We start from the raw sequence: 19,989 nt of genomic DNA on the forward strand, positions 1-19,989 counted from the left end.
GATTTCACATCTGTTAATGTTTAATTGAATCCTTGCAACAGTTCATTATTGTCATGTTGTATTTCATATCTGTTTCCACATTTTTCTTTTGCCTGTTTCTCATCCAGCCCTGGACGGACCTGTGGAACATTTGACAACGAGATTGTCATGATGAATCACGTCTATAAAGAACGTTTTCCCAAGGTACTTTGCATACCCCTCGAGCTTCCTGTTCATTCTGTCATTCTTCTGCACACCCCCCCCCCCAGCTCTATTAACTGCGCATCATAAGTAAATGATTATTCAGCATATGTGTGAAGAACAACCGCTGATATACATCTCAAGTTTAATAAATGTTAATACTGCTGTCAGGGGGTTTAAATGGTTTTCTTCCATCTTGGTGGTTCCCAGGCAACAGCCCAGATGGAGGGTCGGCTGTTGGACATCATTGCCGAGTGTTCCCCTGGCACCGCTCTGCCCCTGGCTGACGGTGTGCTGGGATTCATTCAGCACCAGCTGCTGGAGCTCGCCAGAGACTGTCTGGATAAGTCCCAGAAAGCCTTGGTCACCTCCAGGTACTTTGTGGAGCTGCAGGAAAAACTGGAGAAGCTGCTACATGAGGTGGGTGATTCTCACCTTCAAGTAAAGCTCTTCCATCCAAGTAACACACATCCAGTTTTGTTCAGCAGGCAACAGGGCATAGCTAGTGGAGGTTGGATTATGCTGTGAGAGATAGCGTGCTAGACTGTAGCTGCTGCACTCAGAACTTTACATTTGAACTTTCTGTTTGAGTGCTGCTGATCTCACTTCACTGGCCAGTAATGGCGCTGTCATTTTATATTATTAGATAGATCTGGGCAGCAGTGGTGAAGTATCTGATTATATAATGATTTGTTATATAACCTTTCCAGCAACATTTTGATGGCAGCAAATTCTACCTTCTGCAAAGCACTTCCTTGCTCCCACTGCTGAGACTTTGCCTCCTTTTAATTTTCTCAGAATGTTCGACAATTTCAAATTGGATTTATTTGTAACAGCAGCAGAGTTAGCACAGATCATTCAGTCCTCTAGCGGCTTCATTTCCACCACAGTGCAACAGGAAAAGACATTATTTTGATTTCCACTAAAACCACATTTCTGTAATTACTTTGTCATCTTGGCAAAAATCAGGCTCAGACTCAGAAAGAGTTTATTTTAAGCAATGGTGCCTTCTGTCGCATGTTAAAAATGTCCCTGGATTATGGTTGCTGTTTATGTACTTCTTTTGAAACAACCATTGCAAAGTGCTTCACACAAACTGACAAAATGGAACAAATAGTTAGTGGTGAGAAACTAAAATGATGAAAGTAATTCAACGAAGAACAGATTATAATAGGGTCTTCGCCCCGGAGTACCTCCGGGCTCAGGCCCTAATAACTGGAAGTGATATGTTAAAAACAGGTTTTAAGAGACAATATACATGAAGGCAGGAAATGTTCTTGACAGGTCTTCAGTCAGACAAGCTACCAGTAGGCGTCGTCGTTGTCGTTGTCGTCATCTTTGTCTTCCCCCGCTTATCCAAGTCCGAGTCACAGGGGCAGCAGCCTAAGTCTCAGTAAGGAAACTCAGACTGCCATGTCCCCAGCCACTTCCGCCAGCTCTTCCAGGGGAATCCTGAGGCGTTCCCTGGCTGAGAGATATAATCCCTCCAGCGTGTCCTGGGTCAGTCCCAGGGCCTCCTCCTGGTAGGACATGCCTGACAAACCTCCAGAGGGAGGCGTCCAGGAGGCATCCTCACCAGCGGCTTTACTCTGAGTCCCTCCCGAATGACCCAGCTTCTCACCTTGTCTCTGAAGGAGAGCCCAGCCACCCAGTGGGGGAAACTCATTTTGGCCGATTGTATTCGCAATCTCATTCTTTCGGTCATTACCCAGAGCTCATGATCATAGGTGAGGGTTGGAACGTAGATTGACCCGTGAATGGAGAGCTATGCCTTTTGGCTACTCTCCCTCTTCACCACAACAGACTGGTTTAGCGACCGCATCACAGCGGATGCTGCCCCAATCCGCCTGTCAATCTCCCGCTCCATCCTACCCTCACTCGTAAACAAGATCCTGAGATACTTAAGCTCTTCCACGTGACCCAGAGTGGGCAGTCCACCCTTTTCTGGCTGAGGACCCTGTCCTCAAACTTGGAGGTGCTGATTCTCATCCCAGCTGCTTCACACTCTGCAAACTGACCCAGCAAGAGCTGGAGATCATGGTTTGATGGAGCTTAGAGGACCACGTTGTCTGCAAAAAGCAGAGACGACATCCTCCAGCCACCTAACACGACACCCCCCACCACCTGGCCGCACCTAAAAATTCTGTCCGTAAAAGTTATGAACAGAACCGGTGACAAAGGGCAGCTTTGGTGGAGTCCAACCCCCACTGGGAACAAGTCTGACTTACTGCCAGCAACGCAAACCAGGCTCTCACTCCTGTGGTGGAGAGACTGAATTACCCTTTGTAAGGGGCCATCCATCCCATATTCCCAGAGCATGATCTTATCTTATTAATGATGATCTGATCTTATTCATGATATTAAAGTATCACGAAAATATACTTTCTGTATTGTACATTAAACCAGTGGACTGGATCGTTTTAATTCAGAGTGCTGCATTTTTTTTCCACTGGCTGTTGGAGGACAGGACCAGTAACTGTTTTCTAACAGGTTGGAAAGAATCACAGAGAACTTTTCCCAAACCGTCAGCTGACTAACCAAAACTCCAACTGACCTCATTCTTTGATCACCACTTGACTGATGAAGATAAGGCAGTGTTGGTATGATATATGCTGAGCACAGGAACAGCTTTGATGCAGATGAGTCTTCAAGAGGCTGAAGTAGCAGCTTGAATCAGCAACAGAAAAGGTGAAAAACGCATGCCAGACCAAAGTACTGGCTGTACTGGTTCTGTGGATGAGCTTTGCTTCCTACTGGCTTGTGTCACTATAATTATCCATCATATTTTCCTGATCAGGCATACGAGCGTTCCGAGAGCGAGGAGGTGACCATCATCACCAAACTCGTGAAGAAGATCCTCATCATCATCTCCAGGCCTGCCAGGCTCCTGGAGTGTCTGGTAAGTCACTTGTAGGTTCAGAAGAAGAAAGCATGAGGCTCTTCACGTCTCATGTGCACTGATGATATGCTGCAATGATGATAACACAGCTGGCTGCTGTAATAACTGCTGGACAGGATTCTACTGTCAAGAGTTCTTTGTCTTTGTTCTTCCAAATTGGCAGTTGTGGTGAAGCTGAAGTTTCGAGTTGGCAAACTGTGTGTCGGTTGCAGTTACAATAACATTAATATTTCATGGTGCTTGTCATTTTGTGGCTTGCAGCACTCATCTGCTCAAACGTTTTATTTATTTTGTTGGGTAGGGATGCATGATAGTATTGGTATCAGCAGATGTCGGCCATTTTTAAAATTTTTGCATGAAGTCCTGATGGTTGATACTTATATCGGCCCAATTCGGCTCGTCTTCTTTGCTCTTTGTCAATGATAAAGAAACAATTTAAAATATGATTTATCATCCTTTTTATGCATTTTTATTTCAGATTCACAACATTTTCTCACGTTTTTTTAGTATGTACAAAATATGAATGCAATTTAAATTTTGTTGATACACCACATCAGCATTCATAAATATCAGCCACATCATTCATAAACTATCAGCATGTTGTGCATCCCTACTAAGTAATGGGTAAAACTGAATGAAACCATGATGCATCTTTGTCTCCTGCAGGAGTTTGATCCTGAAGAGTTTTACCAGCGTCTGGAGGCTGCAGAGGGTCAGGCTAAGGTGGGCCAGGGGATCAAGACTGATATTCCCAGATACATAATCAGCCAGCTGGGCCTCACCAGGGATCCTCTGGAAGGTGCAACCTTGATTCTTTAGCACAGTGTCAGATTAATGTTACTGTAAGTGTTGCTTAATTTGAAATTATGGTTTTATGGTCTTTGTGGTTACCTGTGTTGTAGGCTAATGGAGGATTAACAAATTATATCTTTGTTCAAAGCTGTTTAAATATGGCTGTTATATTTCCTTTTGAGTCCTCACTTGTTTAGTTTGGTCGTTTTTTTTTTTGTTTATAAAAAATTATGAAGAATTTGAAAACACTCAGGACTCCACATCAAAGTCTCCTCTTACTGAATGTGAATTTAAATAGTAAACTGAAATGATGCTGCATCTGTAACATCAGATGGTTGTATAAACTCTCATTCTGTGTGTGTGTGTGTGCGCGTGTGTCTTCATGTCTTCACCTGATTTAGAAATGGTCCATCTAGAACAAACAAGCCCAAGTCATCGGTCAGCCAGCAGAGAGTCTGACGACACCGGAGAGACGACACCTACACAGGTAGAAGCTAACATTTAACAGCACTCAAAATAATATGTTGAAGAAATACTAAAGGTCATGGCAGATACAGTCTCAGATTTACATGCTTTCTTTTTTTTTAAGGGAAGAGAAAAATTCTTCCCGTGATCACAACAAATTCATGTGAATTTATGCTTTTGGCTGTGATTCTAAAGTTCCTGTGTTTGTTTGTTTTTTTTCCTTCTTTTTTTTTTTCTGGATGTGTGTGACTCAGAGCCGAGCAGCCTGCACCCCTCCTCGTAGGAAACCACTGGAGAGCGACTTTGAGACCATCAAGCTCATTAGCAATGGCGCCTATGGGTGAGTAAGACGGACTCCTTTGGTTGCGTGAAACTGACTCAGAAGGACACCAGAAGGCCCAATAACAGTGGAAAAGGAAGTGAGATAAAGATGTGTTGTAGTTTTACACCACAAATGTTTTAAGTCTGAGCGAATGCACACTGGTAGCAGGTTTTTGTTTTAGGATCTCTTGATTCTTATTGCTCCCTTCCTGTTTTCATAAACTCCTTTTCGTACTGTAATTGCCCTTCTTTCTTTGCTCCCCCTCTTAACTGCTGTGCAGGGCCGTGTTTCTAGTGCGCCACAAGGAGACCCGTCAACGCTTCGCCATGAAGAAGATAAACCGGCAGAACCTGATGTTAAGAAACCAGATCCAGCAGGTGTTTGTGGAGCGTGACATCCTCACTTTTGCTGAAAATCCCTTTGTGGTTTCGATGTTCTGCTCTTTCGAGACACGGAGACACCTGTGCATGGTCATGGAGTATGTAGAAGGTTGGTCGGAGCTGTGCTTCATATATCGACAAATAACTTCCACCTCACGCTATCTCAGTCTGATGAATATGATTACTTAAAGGTGGGGATTGTGCCAATCTACTGAAGAACATCGGTCCTCTGCCTGTGGATATGGCACGTATGTATTTTGCAGAGACCGTCCTGGCTTTAGAGTACCTTCACAACTACGGCATTGTTCACAGAGACCTCAAACCTGACAAGTGAGTCCTAAGCCAACACCTTTAATCTACTCATCCGTTTCACACAAACCATCATATTTAAACTAATTGTAATGTTTTCAATCACGCAATTTTATATTTTACTTTAAGTCTCTTTTTTTTTTTAAGGTAGAGTTTAATGTAAGAATAATTTTGTTCCTCTGCAGTCTGTTAATCACCTCCATGGGACACATTAAGCTGACGGACTTCGGGCTGTCAAAGATCGGTCTAATGAACATGACCACCAACTTGTATGAAGGTCACATTGAGAAGGACACGAGAGAGTTCATTGACAAACAGGTCCGCCTCCTCTCATTGTCTTTTCTTCTCTATTGTTGTATGTATGTCTCACACTTAACATCGGTGTTTCATCCCTGCAGGTGTGCGGTACCCCAGAGTACATCGCTCCAGAGGTGATCCTGAGGCAGGGCTATGGGAAACCGGTGGACTGGTGGGCCATGGGCATCATCCTTTATGAATTCCTCGTCGGTTGTGTGCCTTTCTTCGGTGACACACCAGAAGAGCTCTTCGGTCAGGTGGTGAATGGTAAGAGACCCTTCACTTAAATGAGTCATGATTGTGTCATCACAGGCGGCTCTACACATGCCACTTGTTAAGTTCAGTGTTAGTCACCGTCTTTAGTTAATGTAACTTGCATTTGTATCCCCTCTGTGAGTCATGATGTATGCTAATTTGTCTAGATGACATCATCTGGCCAGATGGGGAGGATGCTCTGCCTGCTGATGCCCAGGACCTCATCACCAGACTGCTGCGACAGAGTCCTCTAGAGCGCCTGGGAACTGGTGTGTATAGACAAACTGCTGGGTGATGACATGTACCGGTGACAGACAGCTAATCAGTAACAAAAAGATAATTGCTTATTAGAAGGTTTGATAGGAAATTTTTTAAGTTTGGTCATCTAAATATTCTCCCAACCTCACTCATTAACCAACCCATCATATCCACTGATACTTGAGTGTTTGCAAGTCCCACTCATAAAATGATTTTTTAAAATATTGTGTCAGTACAATTATCAACGTCTGGTTCGTTTTATGCACAAAAACACTTGGCTGGTATTCGGAAAGATCATGGCCAGGGTTAAGATTTATTGTTGCTCAGTGCTCACACAACTCGTATCAATGTGTGAGTCAGAAACAGCACAGAGTGAGAAAACTAGAGCAGATGGTGATAATTGGTGAAACTGGGTCATCTCAGCAGAAAGGCGGTGTCAAGTCTGACTGATGAATGAAGCGGCTTCATTCAAAATGAAGTGAAATGATCAGTGATTACTGATATCAGCTCTGACTGCTGGGACGAACTGATGGCTGAGCCACACCAAGTTGGACACCGACTGATTTTCTTGTGCTGCTCACTCTAGACTTGTGGATTTAAAAAATCAATCACGTCTTGGCACCGGAGCTTGAAGTGTGAGACATTTTTATAGTTTTCTTTGGCAATTTTGCATGTGTATACAACAAACCTGTCACATGAGCTCTACTTGAAAACCACATTTTATGAAGCACCAAAGGTAGACATTTCGGGGTAAAGCGAGTTGATGATCACATTGTCTTTGACATGATCCACATTGCTCACATGTGATAGCCTGTGTTTGTCTTGTGCAGGTGGAACCACTGAGGTGAAGATGCACACGTTCTTTACGGGTCTGGACTGGAACGGCCTCCTGAGGCAAAAAGCCGAATTCATACCCCAACTAGAAACAGAAGAGGACACAAGTTATTTTGACAGTAAGTGCATTTATTGACAAATGCACAAAGATGTGAATATGTACTGTGGGTCTCGTATTTTCACACAAGACCTTGTGGTTATTCTGATAAATGTAAAGTATATCATTGTCTAATTAATGGCTGTCATCGTGTTCCCGCCAGCCCGATCAGAGCGTTACTGTCACCTGGGGTCAGATGATGATGATGAAACTAATGATGATGAATCCTCTCTGGAGCTCCGCCAGTTCTCCTCCGTCGCCCATCGCTTCAGCAAGGTACTTAGTGCTGTAGTGGTAATGTGTTCACGTGTTTACTCGTTAATCGAGACAGCCTGGTAAAAACACAAACATCTTTCCTCTTGGTCTCCAGGTCTACAGCAGCACTGAGCACCTGTCCACCTCCACGCCGTCCAACCAGAGCTTGTCATCATCAGAGCGAAGCCACAGTGAGGAGAAGGAAGAGCGATGGGAAGGGAGGGGAATCCTCTCCCCGGGCGACGGACACAAACACCCAAGTAGTGTGGACAGGCCAGATGGACCCAGGGGGAGGTGAGAAAGAGATTGTCACCAGAGTAGATATGGAAAGCCTCCACTCTCACCTTGTTAGCTCTGTATTTTATGAAAAATCTCTTTTCTTAAAGACACTAAAAAATAACTACTCAAGCATTTATCTTCAGTTTACCCTTGCTGTGTGTGTCTGTCTGTTTGTGTCTTTTTGTGTGCGTGTGTGTTTGTAAGGGTTTCTGAATTATTTCACAGCGCAATAATAAGTGGGCAGTTTGCTCATGAAAGGGTCTGATTCCTCCTATTCCCTGTTTTCATGTCTAGTGACATTTTAATATTTAACTCAAAGATTCGTGTTCTCCCTCGTGACACCAAATCATTTCTTACATAACAAAGCTCATATTCATGCACAAGTGATCCTGGTTTTCTATGTGGCACCTTATGTGTTTATTGTGTCCTGTGTTCTCTCTTGCAGTTTGCGTCCTCGCGCGTCATCCAGCTCCTCCCAGTCCGAGCGCAGCACCAGCCCGCTGGTCATGAACAGCACCCAGAGCCTCGACATCATGCCTCGCTTTGCCATCTCTGCAGAGGAGGAGGGTAAGATTGCTCTACATGTGGTTTACCTGCCCTATTGTTAAAGCACCAGCGTTCTCACTCTTTGCTTCATGACTCTAGATGGGATGGTTTCCAATCTGAGGCGCATTCGTCTCCGGAGTAACAGCACAGGCACAAGGCCGTCATTCCGGAGAGGGGCGTCAAGACGTATCGCCCACCAGCTGGAGACCCCAGAGAAACCCAGATCCCCAGCTGGCAAAGTCCCCAAGTCAGCGTCAGTCTCAGGCCTGTCCCTCATCATTACCCCAGGTACACAGATAATAATAATAATAGTAATGTTAACAAAACATTGTAAGTAAACAGTCTTTCTTCTGTTAGAAATGTTTATATAAGGTGTATGAATACATTATCGAAAGGGATTTGAGTGTTAACAGTGCCCTCTACAGCCTGGTACTGTGACACAATAATGTCAACACATACACATGAACTGTGGTCAAGATAATGTTTGGTGTGATGAGAAGTCTCCTAAGCTTCTTTTTGCTTTTGTTAAATAGCGCAAAATATGAAGAAGTAATATCAGTGCAGATTATCCAGGAAGTCTCTGACTGTTCCTTTTTCCAGATGACTCTGCGGGTCCTCCATCCAGCCCCAAATCGTCTCTGTCCCTGTCTTCCAACCCCTCGTCCAGAGACTCATCTCCTAGCCGGGACCTCTCCATCAGCATCAGCTGCCTCAGGCCGCCCGTGGTCATCCACAGCTCTGGGAAGAGGTTTGGCTTTGCGCTGCGAGCTATCAGGGTCTACATGGGAGACAGTGATGTCTACACTGTTCACCACATGGTCTGGGTATGTGTCCTCATCCCACATCTAGATATGAACAAACTGAGAGATGATAGAGAGTCAGCAACATGGCATAAATTCAACTCTGTCAGTATTTATTCTGCAATCTGCTCTAAGTCAACTCTGGTTATGATCATGACAAAGTTTAAAGAGTTTCCATCCTGGCTACAGCTGATTAGTAACAATTAGTCATTTTGATTGGAGCTTGTGTGTGTTTGTCCATAGTGTGTGGAAGATGGTAGTCCAGCACACGAGGCTGGATTGAGGGCTGGTGACCTCATCACTCATGTCAATGGCGAGTCTGTCCAGGGTCTCGTCCACACTGAGGTGGTGGAGCTCCTGCTGAAGGTACGAGGAAATCTTCAATTCATGGCTTTTTTTATTTACAAATGTAATATGCGTTGATGATTATTTCACTCTTGACTCCAGTGCAGACAGTATTCAAAATGTATTTTGTGCAGACTTTTCCACTGTTTTAGTGGAGCTGAGGTTTTTCCAGCCATAACACTTTGAGTGACAAAGACTGAGCTCCAGGTAAATGTTTCCATCTGTATTCAACAGAGTGGCAACAGAGTGACCCTGCAGACCACTCCCCTAGAAAACACATCTATCAAGGTGGGCCCTGCTAGAAAGGCGAGCTACAAAGCCAAGATGGCTCGGCGCAGCAAAAAGAGCAAGAGGAAGGACGGGCAGGACAGGTACAAGAAGCTGTACTTGATGTAGTCTCTTTTGTTTCTTGGTTTTTAGTCAGCCAGTGGGAAGCTTTTGGACTTAAGTGCCCATTTGTTGCTTTACAGTAATGTCAGGAATCCTTAGATTAAAATCCCTGCAAGCAAAAAAGACAAATGCTGTTTACAAAACTCATATCTGACAGTTTTGTTTTGTTTTGTTTTTGCTTTGCAGTAGGCGACGCAGCATCTTAAAGAAGCTGTCTAAACATACTCCTCCTCCGCCCATGCAAAGCAGTCGCAGCTTCTCTTCAGGTTTCCACCAGTCATCCAGCGACAGCCTCTCTGGATCTCCCACGCAGAGTCTCTCTCCTGGCCCCTCCACACCCTGCCGCTCCCCTGCTCCTGACCACTCTGGAGGTAAGACGGGATGCCTTGTGTTACTTTTCAGAATCTTACATTTATGGGTTCCTGTTAGACTTTTTCTATTATTTTTGTTTTTTTCTGTCCTTACAGATTCAAGTTCTTCTCCGTGCTCCAGCTCCCCTAACTCGCCTGTGCCTCAGGCCCGTCCTAGTTCCCTTCACGTCTTGGGTCGCTACACCAAAGCTGGCCGTTGTAAGTCCACCAGCAGTATACCCCCGTCTCCGCTGGCCTGCATCCCACCTCCCCAGCCTCTCTCTCCTCAGTGCTCCCCATCCTGCCTCCCCAGCCACCCCAAATCTTTACAGGGTTTCCATGGCAAAACACTTTCCCCTCCCACTATCGCCCGCCATTCCGTTCGTCCCCGCAGTGCAGAGCCGCCACGCTCACCACTCCTAAAGAGGGTCCAGTCAGCAGAGAAGCTGACAGGAGACAAAACAACAGGTGGGTACCATGGAGATAGGAAGGCTTATAGCACTCGCCGCCACACCATGGAGGTGCCCCTGTCTGAGGGCGAGGACGTGGAGGGTGACACGGCTACTGGGTTTGTGTGTGTTGGTGAACATGGCCGCCAAGGGCTCTACTTAGGAGGGCAGAGGGGCCTCCAGGACTTTGTAGGCATAGGAAGTGAGCACCATCGCTCTACAGCCTCGCCACAGCACCGGGGCGGCAACCATCACTCCAAAGAGGTGGTGGTGATGAGGAAGCTGGCTCTGTCAGAGCGCAGAGACTCCTTCAAGAAACAGGAGGCTGTACAGGAAGTGAGTTTTGATGATTTGGAGGAGAGGGAAGCGACACCGAGCTCCACGCTTCCTGTCACCCCGCCGAAGCCATTCAAGGTGTCCTGGCTCAACTCGGCACAGTCAGAGTCCAGCGTGAAGCTGGAGGGACGAGGATCACAGGGTACAGCAGCACAGCCGAGAGCAAAGCCAAAAGACACAGACGGGTCCTAGTGTTCTCTCCGATCCAGGGTTAATAGGTTAGCGTAGAGTTAAGAGAAGTCTTTGACCTGCCACTGTACCTCCATCTGAAGGCCTTGCATGTGTGTCCCGGCAACTGTGAACAAGTCCCAGATCATCTCAAAGCACCTGCTTGAAGATCAACTCCATGTTTCTCAGTAATATGCATCCTTCAGCACTGTTAGCAGGACAATGGCTGCCAAACCTCATTTACTTCCTGGTTTTGAAATCACTGTGGCACCTGTGACTGATGTATCTTGTAAATATCTTTGGTTTTAAATGAAGAAACTTATTTATGACATTTTATGCTCATCTTATTTTTGGTTGCTAAAAAAAAAGAAAAAAAAAAGCCTTGCAATTCCGATGTCAGGAATTGCACAAACTGTATGCAGCTATCAGAAAGCCAGGTGGTGCAGAGAAGGTGAGGTAACATCGGTCCATTACTGTACTATACTTCTTTACAAACCGTGATGCCTGTATAGAATCGAGCGTTGCTTTGTGTTCCTAAAAAAAAACAAACCTGTAGTGTTTGTCCTGGATTAATGTATTATAATCTATTCCAGGGCAGATTGCCATGGTGACAAGTGAAGAGCCAAAATTTCATCATAATACCTGGTAGCCTAGCGCTGGTGCCAAAGCAAGGTTTAGCCATAGGATGCGTCAGGAGAGGTACTGTTGTTGTATTTAATGCATGCATGGTCCTGTAGAACCGCTCCTCCAGCAGAAATTGGTCATCATAGCGTCAACACCTTTTGGGAAACCAAGTCGCCGTCGCTGTCCTCTAAATACCCTCTACTGTCACCTCCCTGCTCGTGTAACCCACCCCCCACCCCCTACCCAGCTCTGTCTAGTCTAGTCTAGTCTAGCTGAAGTGTTTGCACAAGTCATAGTAGCCGTACTCCAGGTAGAGCACACTCGTATTTCACGACGATCTTTCTCTGTGGGATTGGAAAACTGTACAGTGGACGCAAGAAACCGGCTCCCTTGGCTGTTTTTTTTTTTTTTTTTGGAAAATATGTAATAAGAATGAATGTTTACATTTTAGTGCAAATATGTGCGTGGCGTTTGTTAAATTATTATGGAAAAAAAAAAAAACGACAGGGAATTGCAGAATTCAGCCTGAAGCCCTGAATGGATGCGGGAGCGAGTCGAGGAGATCTCCTTTTGTAAATTTTGATATGGATCAGTCGTGTTGCAGTACTAATAACCTACGCTGTTGATGTATATTGTATAAACAATGGTGGACCTTAAAACAGCTGTTAGTGGTGTTTTTTTTTTAAAGTGACCTTGTAAGAGTTGTTTGACTCCAAAATAATGTGTAATGCCACTAAAGTGGAAGGGTCTTAATCTCCTGTTGCGATCAACCTCAAAGGATTCTGCATGCCTCACATTCCAGCATGTTGTTCCCACAGTTTTATTTTTGTTTTTATTTTTTGCCACTATGGGGAACTTTATTGAAATCATGGAAGCTATTCTCATTAAAATTCTCATTTAGATAAATTTTTTTTTTAAATCCTTGAATTCATGAGTTGGAAGTTCTGATTAGAAATGAAAGTTGGGTGTGCTGACGTAAAGATGTGAGACTGTGCTCTTATTTTGGCGAGGGAACTGTTACTGTGGGAGTTTATAGTGGAAGTTGAGTACATTGAGCAGTGGTTATAGATTGTTGGGTGTTTGTACATTGTACTGTGTGAAGAAATGTGTGTCTAGTCTGAATTGTCACTGGATTTCTGATGCAATATCGCTATACTTTATAGGATTTGATCTTAAGTTGTACCCCAATCAAGCCATTATAGTATCTCTTGTACTTGTTTCATCATCTTATACTTTTTTAAATGAACACTTGTCAGATGTTAAATACACCAGAGGTCTCAGCAGCAGTTTGGCATCTCTGATCCAAACAAAGCGCCATTAAAACAATACATTTGTCTGCGTGCGTGCGTGCGTGCGTGCGTGATCCACTCCTGTTCTACTGTCGTTATCCATATTTTTCACACTTGTGTTGAAGTTGTTGCTCCCCACTCGACCTCCTTGTCCCCCCCAAATGACAAACTGGACTTTGTGAAGTTCCAACCATGTGGGTTCAGACTGGTGTGACATTGTCTGTTTTTCTATTGTCTTAACAGTGCTTGAAATAAATGAATTGCAAAAGGACTACAAAGTCCAGAACAACAAAGTCTTTTTCATCTGTCCTTCCAACAAATATACGCAGTTTTATAGCAATTTTTTTTCTCGTAGTATTTGACTGTGTACCCTAACAGTCTTCAGTGACGAGGCGGTCACGTTCATTTCATGTATGCTATACTGAACTCTATATAACAGTAACAGACACAGAACCATGATATTTAAATCAACATGGTATTGTGGATTTGGCATCTAGTTTTTCATTGGAACGTGGTTCTTTACAATGAAAAAATGATTTTAAAGGGTGTGTGTGTGTGTGTGTGTGTGGGGGGGGGGGGGTTCCTTACATACCTACAGTAAGTTTTTCCACTTAAAGATCCGACCAATGATACTTGTTACTGATCAGAACACATTGTGAGAAAAAAAAGATGCCAATAATTTCAGCTAATCTAATAATCCCTCCGAAGAAGTGAGTTTCAAATTGAGAGCATTTTGCGACCCACTGTAGCCTGCTCTAAGCCCACCCATGGCCCACATACCAGTGGTTGGGAAACATTCCAGTGCAGTTTAAATACCCACCTCACACATGTATTAAAGTATACAAAAAGACTCCAAGCAAATAATGTAATGTTTGATACTACAATCACCTCCAAATTTCTAAAACTCTGAGCTTTTCTTTAAAAAAATAATAACATGAACATTCAGTATAAATATTTTTAAGGTCACATGTTTAAGTGCTGGACACGTAACATCTCCTCGAAGTCTCCCACTTCTTTATTCTCACTGTTTGACCACTGGAGGCTTCAAAGTTCCACATCACACTTGAGGATCTTAAATACTGAACCGGGATCAGCTGCTGCGTTCAGGCGATGTCAGAAAGTTGGAGTTTCTCAGTGGAGAAGTCATTCCCCAGTCTTTGTTGTGTTTGTGAGCTTTGGAGTCTTAATGTGGGAACAACATGGATGAGGCACAGACGATGAGTTTCATTGTAATGCTCAGATCATCATTTCCACAAATACGTTTGAGAAACAAAGGGGTTTTTTTTTCATGTCAATGAAGACGGAAGGAAAAGTCAAAGATTAATGCACTAAAAAATGTATAGGCAGTTGAACTCATTGTACGCAAACATCAGTTACCATTAGTACCATATTTCATATTAGATTTGATCACAAGATCTATCTAGATATTCAACATATTAAAGGAAATTCTTACTGGAAAAACTCCCATTTCAAATATTTATTATCCAATTACAATTCAAAAATCATCTTAATGCTTATAGATGTACGTAATGACATTTTCCCTCCATTTTTTTGGATGTTCAGAAACACATAACGGATATCTTGAAAGATTTTTCATTTTCTACAATTGAGAGGCTTTTTTTAAAGATAATTTTTTGCAGTTTTAATGCTTTTTTTAGATAGTATAGCGAAGGAGTGACAGGAGGGAGTTTTTTATTTGTAAGTATATCCTTGCAGATCTGGATATCAAAAACTGTGGATATTTGACATTTTAACAATAACAATGTTGGAAAATTTGAAATAACGTTTGTAGAAAGCAGTGTGTGAAATGAAATGCTCATTTTGAGTTGGAAGAATTCAGTGGTGGTATATAACGAAGTATTTTGTACACATTAAATTACTGCGTTTATAGTGGAAAATATACAACAACAAATTATTCATATTATTATCATTATTCTTATGATGATTTTTAATCTTTAAACTGCTCGCCGTAGCCCTTCTCTACGACTCGGGTTTCTTCGGCTACTTTCGTCACTTTCCGTCCTGCTCATATTAGTTCCCACGCACTCTCCCTCCCTGCGCCGTGCTGCTGAGCTGGAAAATGGCTGTGCAGGGGAGCAGGGAGTTATGAACGGGAAAAGAAGGAAAGAGCGAGAGAAAGACGGCGAAGCAAGAAGGGAAAAGAGGGTTTTCTAGACTTTTACTGCACACTCACAAGCTCTCGTCCGCAGATACGACACCGACCGGACTCCGTGTTAAGCGTTGAAGAGCTGAAGCGCCGCAGTGAAAAGTGAGAAGGGCAAGGAAATATCCGCGGGTGAGTTTTTCCAAGTTATTGCACATTTCCAGTAGAGCCAGGCAGCCACTGTAACTTACTGGAAAATGGTGGAAGCGCTGCAAGTGTGCTCGCCGCTCTCAGCTCCATGCTTTTCAGTTACTTTTAAACTTTCAACAGTATTTTTTCCCCCAATGTTCATTTGCGAATATTGCAGTTAAATCTAACGCGAGCATGTGACTTTATTGCAGCGTGTTGCTCGTCAACAAATGCTAACTTTAGAAAGTTGCTTTGAGAAACGTTGCAAGTTATGGCTTAACAGACTTTAAAACGGTGCTACCACGACTTGAGAATTTTTTTTCTCCATTGTTTTGTTTTGTTTCACCACACTTCGATTTTTACAAGCTCACCCAAAATCGAGTTGCAACAAAATGTTTGGAGTCTAGTCCCTCTCTGAAGCGTTCCCAGTGCATGCTCCTCTGCAATAAAGTCTTGACATCGGCTGCAGACTACAGGAGGCCCGACACAGATGAAGGCCTGTCAGGATAGGAGAGACACATCCATGTTTGAGGAGCTGGCATGCATCAAGAGATTCACTGGAAATTGTGTCACTTGCATAATAAGAGCCTCTTGTAGTTAGTGAGTCCATCATTATGCAACCAAATGTCAATCCTCCATTCTTCTGCTTCCTTAGTGTGAAGCACGACTTGTGGGCAAAGCCTCTGTTCCTCCTCTAAAATGTCTGGAATTGCACTGACTTACTGGCAGGGTTTGTTCCATTAAAACTTCTCCTAATGCCAAGTGTCTCCTCTCAGTTCAACAAAGCTAACTTCAAGTTTCACCAGACGCAGTGCAGCTGTGTGTGTGTGTGTGTGTGTGTGTGTGTGTGTGTGTTTGTTTGTTTTTTAATGCGCTTCAGAAGCTCAGAAGACTGAACAGAAATGCTGTTACCGGAGGAAAAAAGGCCACAGAATATATATATATATATATATATATATATATATATATATATATATATATATGTGTGTGTGTGTGTGTGTGTGTGTGTATGTTCAATGCCAGTTGAAGCGTGATGTCACTGGGACCAGAACCATGTCACAGGAGAGAGAAATGTATTCATATGCAGTATTTGCCTGCATGTTGTAGTTCGTTGCGAGAGTTGGAGGCTGCTTTCAGGAGAAGTGAAAACATTCTAGCTTGTTGACTGATGCTGCAAAGCTGCTAGTTGTGTCGTTTTATTGTAGCTCAAGTGACAGCCACATAAGTGATGCCATTAATTGACTACTTAAAGTATTTTTTGCCTTAGGGGCCTTTTTATGAGAATTGCATTAACTACCAAGCAAAACCAGTTTCTTACTAATCTGTGTGTGTGTGTCAGAGCAGCATTAGTGTTTGATTTCTCTCTCTGTACTGCGTGTTACCTGAATATTTGACGGTTTGGACCCAGCAGAAATATTTTCTCTCTAGAATCGAGTGGATGTGTAGCGCAGCAGCTCTTTATTACACACAAACTACTCCGCAGTAAGGCTTGTGGTTGTTGCGGACTTATTTTATCACATTTTCTGTCTGTGTTGCTTTTGAAAATGCTGAATTTTAACAATGTGGTCACGCGGACTTTAACAGGCGCTGGAGTTGCCTGCATCTTATATTTTCTGATAAATACAGCAAGTGCTCTTAAACTGTGGAGCCTTGTGGCTCAGAACAGTACCGTCTCAGTGCTACATAATCTTCCTAGCATATGTTTCTATTTAACCAAGTGGGCTTTTTGGCTTCATTAAGGACAGATAGAGTTCAAGTGATCCTAACTTAAATCATAAAAGACCCAAGACCCCCATTTTGGGCTGAAAAATAAGTCCTCTCGAGCCCCTCGAGGTGGTTGGCCTGTCCTCCCAGCCTGTGGCGCAGTCAATTTTTCAGTTCCATGTGGACAGATGGCCCGAGGCCAGGCTGCATGCGTGGTGGCTCAGTCGTCGGCTCTTCACCAGCAGGGCCATAAAGGGCCAACACATACAAAAAAGTAGGAGAAATAACTGTGTGTCCATGTGAGTATTTGGCACAAGGCCGTTATTTATACGAGTGGATAAAGTGAATCTTTAGGCCTCCAGTAACGTGCAACCTTGAATATTTGTCCCGGTCCGAAGGAGCTTATGTGACATCTTTTCCTCATCTCTGTTCAACTGTCAAAAATGAACCGGCGTTTGGAGTCAAACTCTTGAAGATGAAGTGGAAGTGATGTAGTTGGCCACAAAAATTTTAATGAAATATGTTTAAAAAGTCATGATTGATGATGTGGTGGTTAAATAAAAGATGTACACACCCTCCAGTCAGCAGAGAAACATTCTCCTCTGCTCAGAGAAGAAATGTTCTGGGACACACATCCCAAGTTTTTCCACATCTTTATGATGTTAATTTTTCACTTGAGAAATATTTAAAAACAAAATGTATCGTGCACTCGACATAATTCATGCATATATTGAAATTTCTTGAATCCCAAAATGATGTCATCAAAAAGGTTACAGCAGCCGATGTGTGTAAACAGATCAAAGATATTCAGTTTGCTGTCAAACTAGACCCTGTCTTATCATCCATGACGCGTCCTCCCCAGTGGGAGTTTTTCCATATTGCACAGTTTAACTAGTATTTGCACTGTACTGAGGAACATAATTTACTCGTATATCCTGGTTTCTCCTGGATTTTGATGAATCTTCTTACTATCCTTGTTACCTTTTCATATAATACTTTTTTTTATGATAATATTGATTTTATTTTTTATCAATGTATGATTTCATACAGCTGTCAAGTCTGCACACTGTGACTTTTTACATCACTATTTGTATCACACACACACACACACACACGCAAACTCCCCTCACCAAAGAAAATTACTGTGAAATATTGCGGTACTGCACCTTTACAGAGTTTCTCGTGCAGCCGCAGCTACGACTTGATGCGACGGTGTTTTGTGGTAGGACTTAATGGTCGGGAGGAGTTTAATGTGACGTCTACGTCACTGGGATGACGTACTTTACTTTATCTATTTATCCGTAATTCTTCCCGAGGAATGCATTCTTTCGCAATATATTCATATTAGGGCTGCGTGTGTGTGTGTGTGTGTAACAATTGAAGTTACATATTTATTTGCTAATGATTTTATTGGTAAATCACGTGAGGTATGAAACGTGAGACCTCTGGAAATATCAGGCGTTTGTGACTACAAATGTGTGGACATGAATCTCAGATTACTCATCAATTCCATTCTAGTAGATGATTATACATGTTTCTCCTCGTATTTCTCTTAATTTAAACATCCATGCCATAACTGAGGTGCAGATCTTTAATTTTATTTTTTTTATCATATCTGAAATGAGTTATGTCTATTGAGGTCAAATGCACTTCCACCAAAATGAAATAGAACATTATATGTGTGCATTGTGTGACGTGTGTGTAATGAAGCGGTCAGAGCTCCACTGGCTGACTAAACACATCAAGAATCATCTGAAGTCCGCAGATAGCGGCGTGATGGAGACGCCGCTTGAGTTCAATCAAGGTTTCTATCGCCACAGTTCCAAACAAATATCTGTAGCTGCTGCTTTTGGCTTTTGAAATGAACGTGGTTTGTTTTAATACGCAGTTATTATTTCTTGTAGTATCCAGGCAGTTTGCCGCAAATGCCACTATTTTATAAAAGCTTGAATGTGTTTTCCTCTTTGTGTGTGCACAATATTTATCATCCTTTTATCTCAAAAAATGATTTATACATCTTTTTTCATGCCATCGCACGACTCATGGTGTTCCCTCCAAAACCGCAGCCATCAGTCTTTCTATGTCATGTTTTTCATCCTCGTCCTCTTTTATTAAGTCCGAGCTCCATTTCATCAAAGATGTCATGCCGTCATTGAGGCTGCAACCATGAGAGAGTCAAGAGTGCGTGGAAAGGTGTCGTTGTTTGGGTCAGATGTTTGATCACTGCCTGGATACATTTTCTAATATTAGAACATTTCCTTGATTTGCCCGGCTTCTCCGGTGACTGGGGAGCACATGGTCTGAGCTGCAGCCAATCAGAGCACAGGATTCGCTTTCCCTCTCTCTAGCAACAGTGAGTTACTTGCTGCCTATTCATTAATTATTTTCCCGTGGTCTCCCTCAGCCGTTTGGAGTCTGCTGATAGCAAAGTGCTCCGTCTCACTCTGTTTTTTTTCTCTGCTTCCTTTCGCTCTCTCCTCTGACTGAATAAAAAGTCTCTTAAAAAAAGGATGGACCCAGTGACGGTGAGATTGCCAGCTGCTGCTGCCGCTGCTGCCGCCGCTGCCCTCAACTGTGAGCAGCTCCAACTCTCTCCGTCCAGGACTGTAACAGAAATGACTCTCTCACCTCCTACGAGTTTCACCACTTTTTCTGCTCTGGAACTAAATAATACAGAAGGATTACTGAATAAGAGAGCTCCCTTCACTCAGATTTTTCTTCTACTTTGCTTCCAACTTACTTGTTTTCTGCCGGAGTGTTGCGACTATAAACAAACAATACATGGCAACTGGAGAAACGACTGGACTTTTTCGATGGCTGAGGATGGGGGGGGGGGGTAGTCAGTCGGAGGCAGGACTGTGTGTATTTGGGGGGGGTGTAGAGCAGGTGGAGAGAGGAGGGAGTTTGGGGGGGGGGGGTTATGGTGGTGTGAGGATTGCGGGCTGTGGTTGGGTATGTCAGTGCCACGTGTCTAGCCTGGCACCTCTTCCTTCTCGAGTCGAAGGATGTTGGACGGAGAGTCTGGCTGAGCCTGTCCGGCTTCCTCTCTGAACCAAAAGTGGGGTGAGTGTTG

At 43.4% G+C, this 19,989-nt stretch overlaps 2 protein-coding genes across 4 annotated transcripts in view; both read left to right on the plus strand.

Moving 5' to 3' along the window:
* Positions 1-12,543, plus strand: part of mast3a (microtubule associated serine/threonine kinase 3a) — a 28,697-nt gene extending 16,154 nt beyond the window's left edge. For both annotated transcript variants that reach the window (XM_086203346.1, XM_086203345.1), the window contains 21 exons: positions 108-183; positions 391-600; positions 2,978-3,079; positions 3,746-3,878; positions 4,273-4,358; positions 4,591-4,676; positions 4,939-5,147; positions 5,230-5,368; positions 5,533-5,665; positions 5,746-5,911; positions 6,067-6,168; positions 6,988-7,110; positions 7,252-7,364; positions 7,459-7,637; positions 8,068-8,189; positions 8,268-8,456; positions 8,769-8,992; positions 9,212-9,334; positions 9,548-9,684; positions 9,890-10,074; positions 10,171-12,543. In XM_086203346.1, coding sequence (XP_086059472.1) covers positions 108-183; positions 391-600; positions 2,978-3,079; positions 3,746-3,878; positions 4,273-4,358; positions 4,591-4,676; positions 4,939-5,147; positions 5,230-5,368; positions 5,533-5,665; positions 5,746-5,911; positions 6,067-6,168; positions 6,988-7,110; positions 7,252-7,364; positions 7,459-7,637; positions 8,068-8,189; positions 8,268-8,456; positions 8,769-8,992; positions 9,212-9,334; positions 9,548-9,684; positions 9,890-10,074; positions 10,171-11,030 — 3,697 coding nt within the window. In that variant the 3' untranslated portion in view covers positions 11,031-12,543. The remainder of the gene's footprint in view (positions 1-107; positions 184-390; positions 601-2,977; positions 3,080-3,745; positions 3,879-4,272; positions 4,359-4,590; positions 4,677-4,938; positions 5,148-5,229; positions 5,369-5,532; positions 5,666-5,745; positions 5,912-6,066; positions 6,169-6,987; positions 7,111-7,251; positions 7,365-7,458; positions 7,638-8,067; positions 8,190-8,267; positions 8,457-8,768; positions 8,993-9,211; positions 9,335-9,547; positions 9,685-9,889; positions 10,075-10,170) is intronic.
* Positions 12,544-14,969: 2,426 nt separating this feature from the next.
* Positions 14,970-19,989, plus strand: part of pik3r2 (phosphoinositide-3-kinase, regulatory subunit 2 (beta)) — a 37,145-nt gene continuing 32,125 nt past the window's right edge. The window contains exon 1 of one of the 2 annotated variants that reach the window (XM_086203350.1): positions 14,970-15,215. The gene's annotated coding sequence lies outside the window, so the exon portion shown is untranslated. Of the gene's footprint in view, positions 15,216-19,851; positions 19,980-19,989 lie in introns of those variants that run through there. The other variant, XM_086203351.1, reaches the window with a different exon arrangement.

Source organism: Aulostomus chinensis, chromosome 5 (assembly GCF_037954235.1).
Source record: "Aulostomus chinensis isolate RoL2024-O1b breed Wild chromosome 5, RoL_Achi_v1.0, whole genome shotgun sequence".
In the NCBI taxonomy this organism is placed as follows: domain Eukaryota; kingdom Metazoa; phylum Chordata; class Actinopteri; order Syngnathiformes; family Aulostomidae; genus Aulostomus; species Aulostomus chinensis.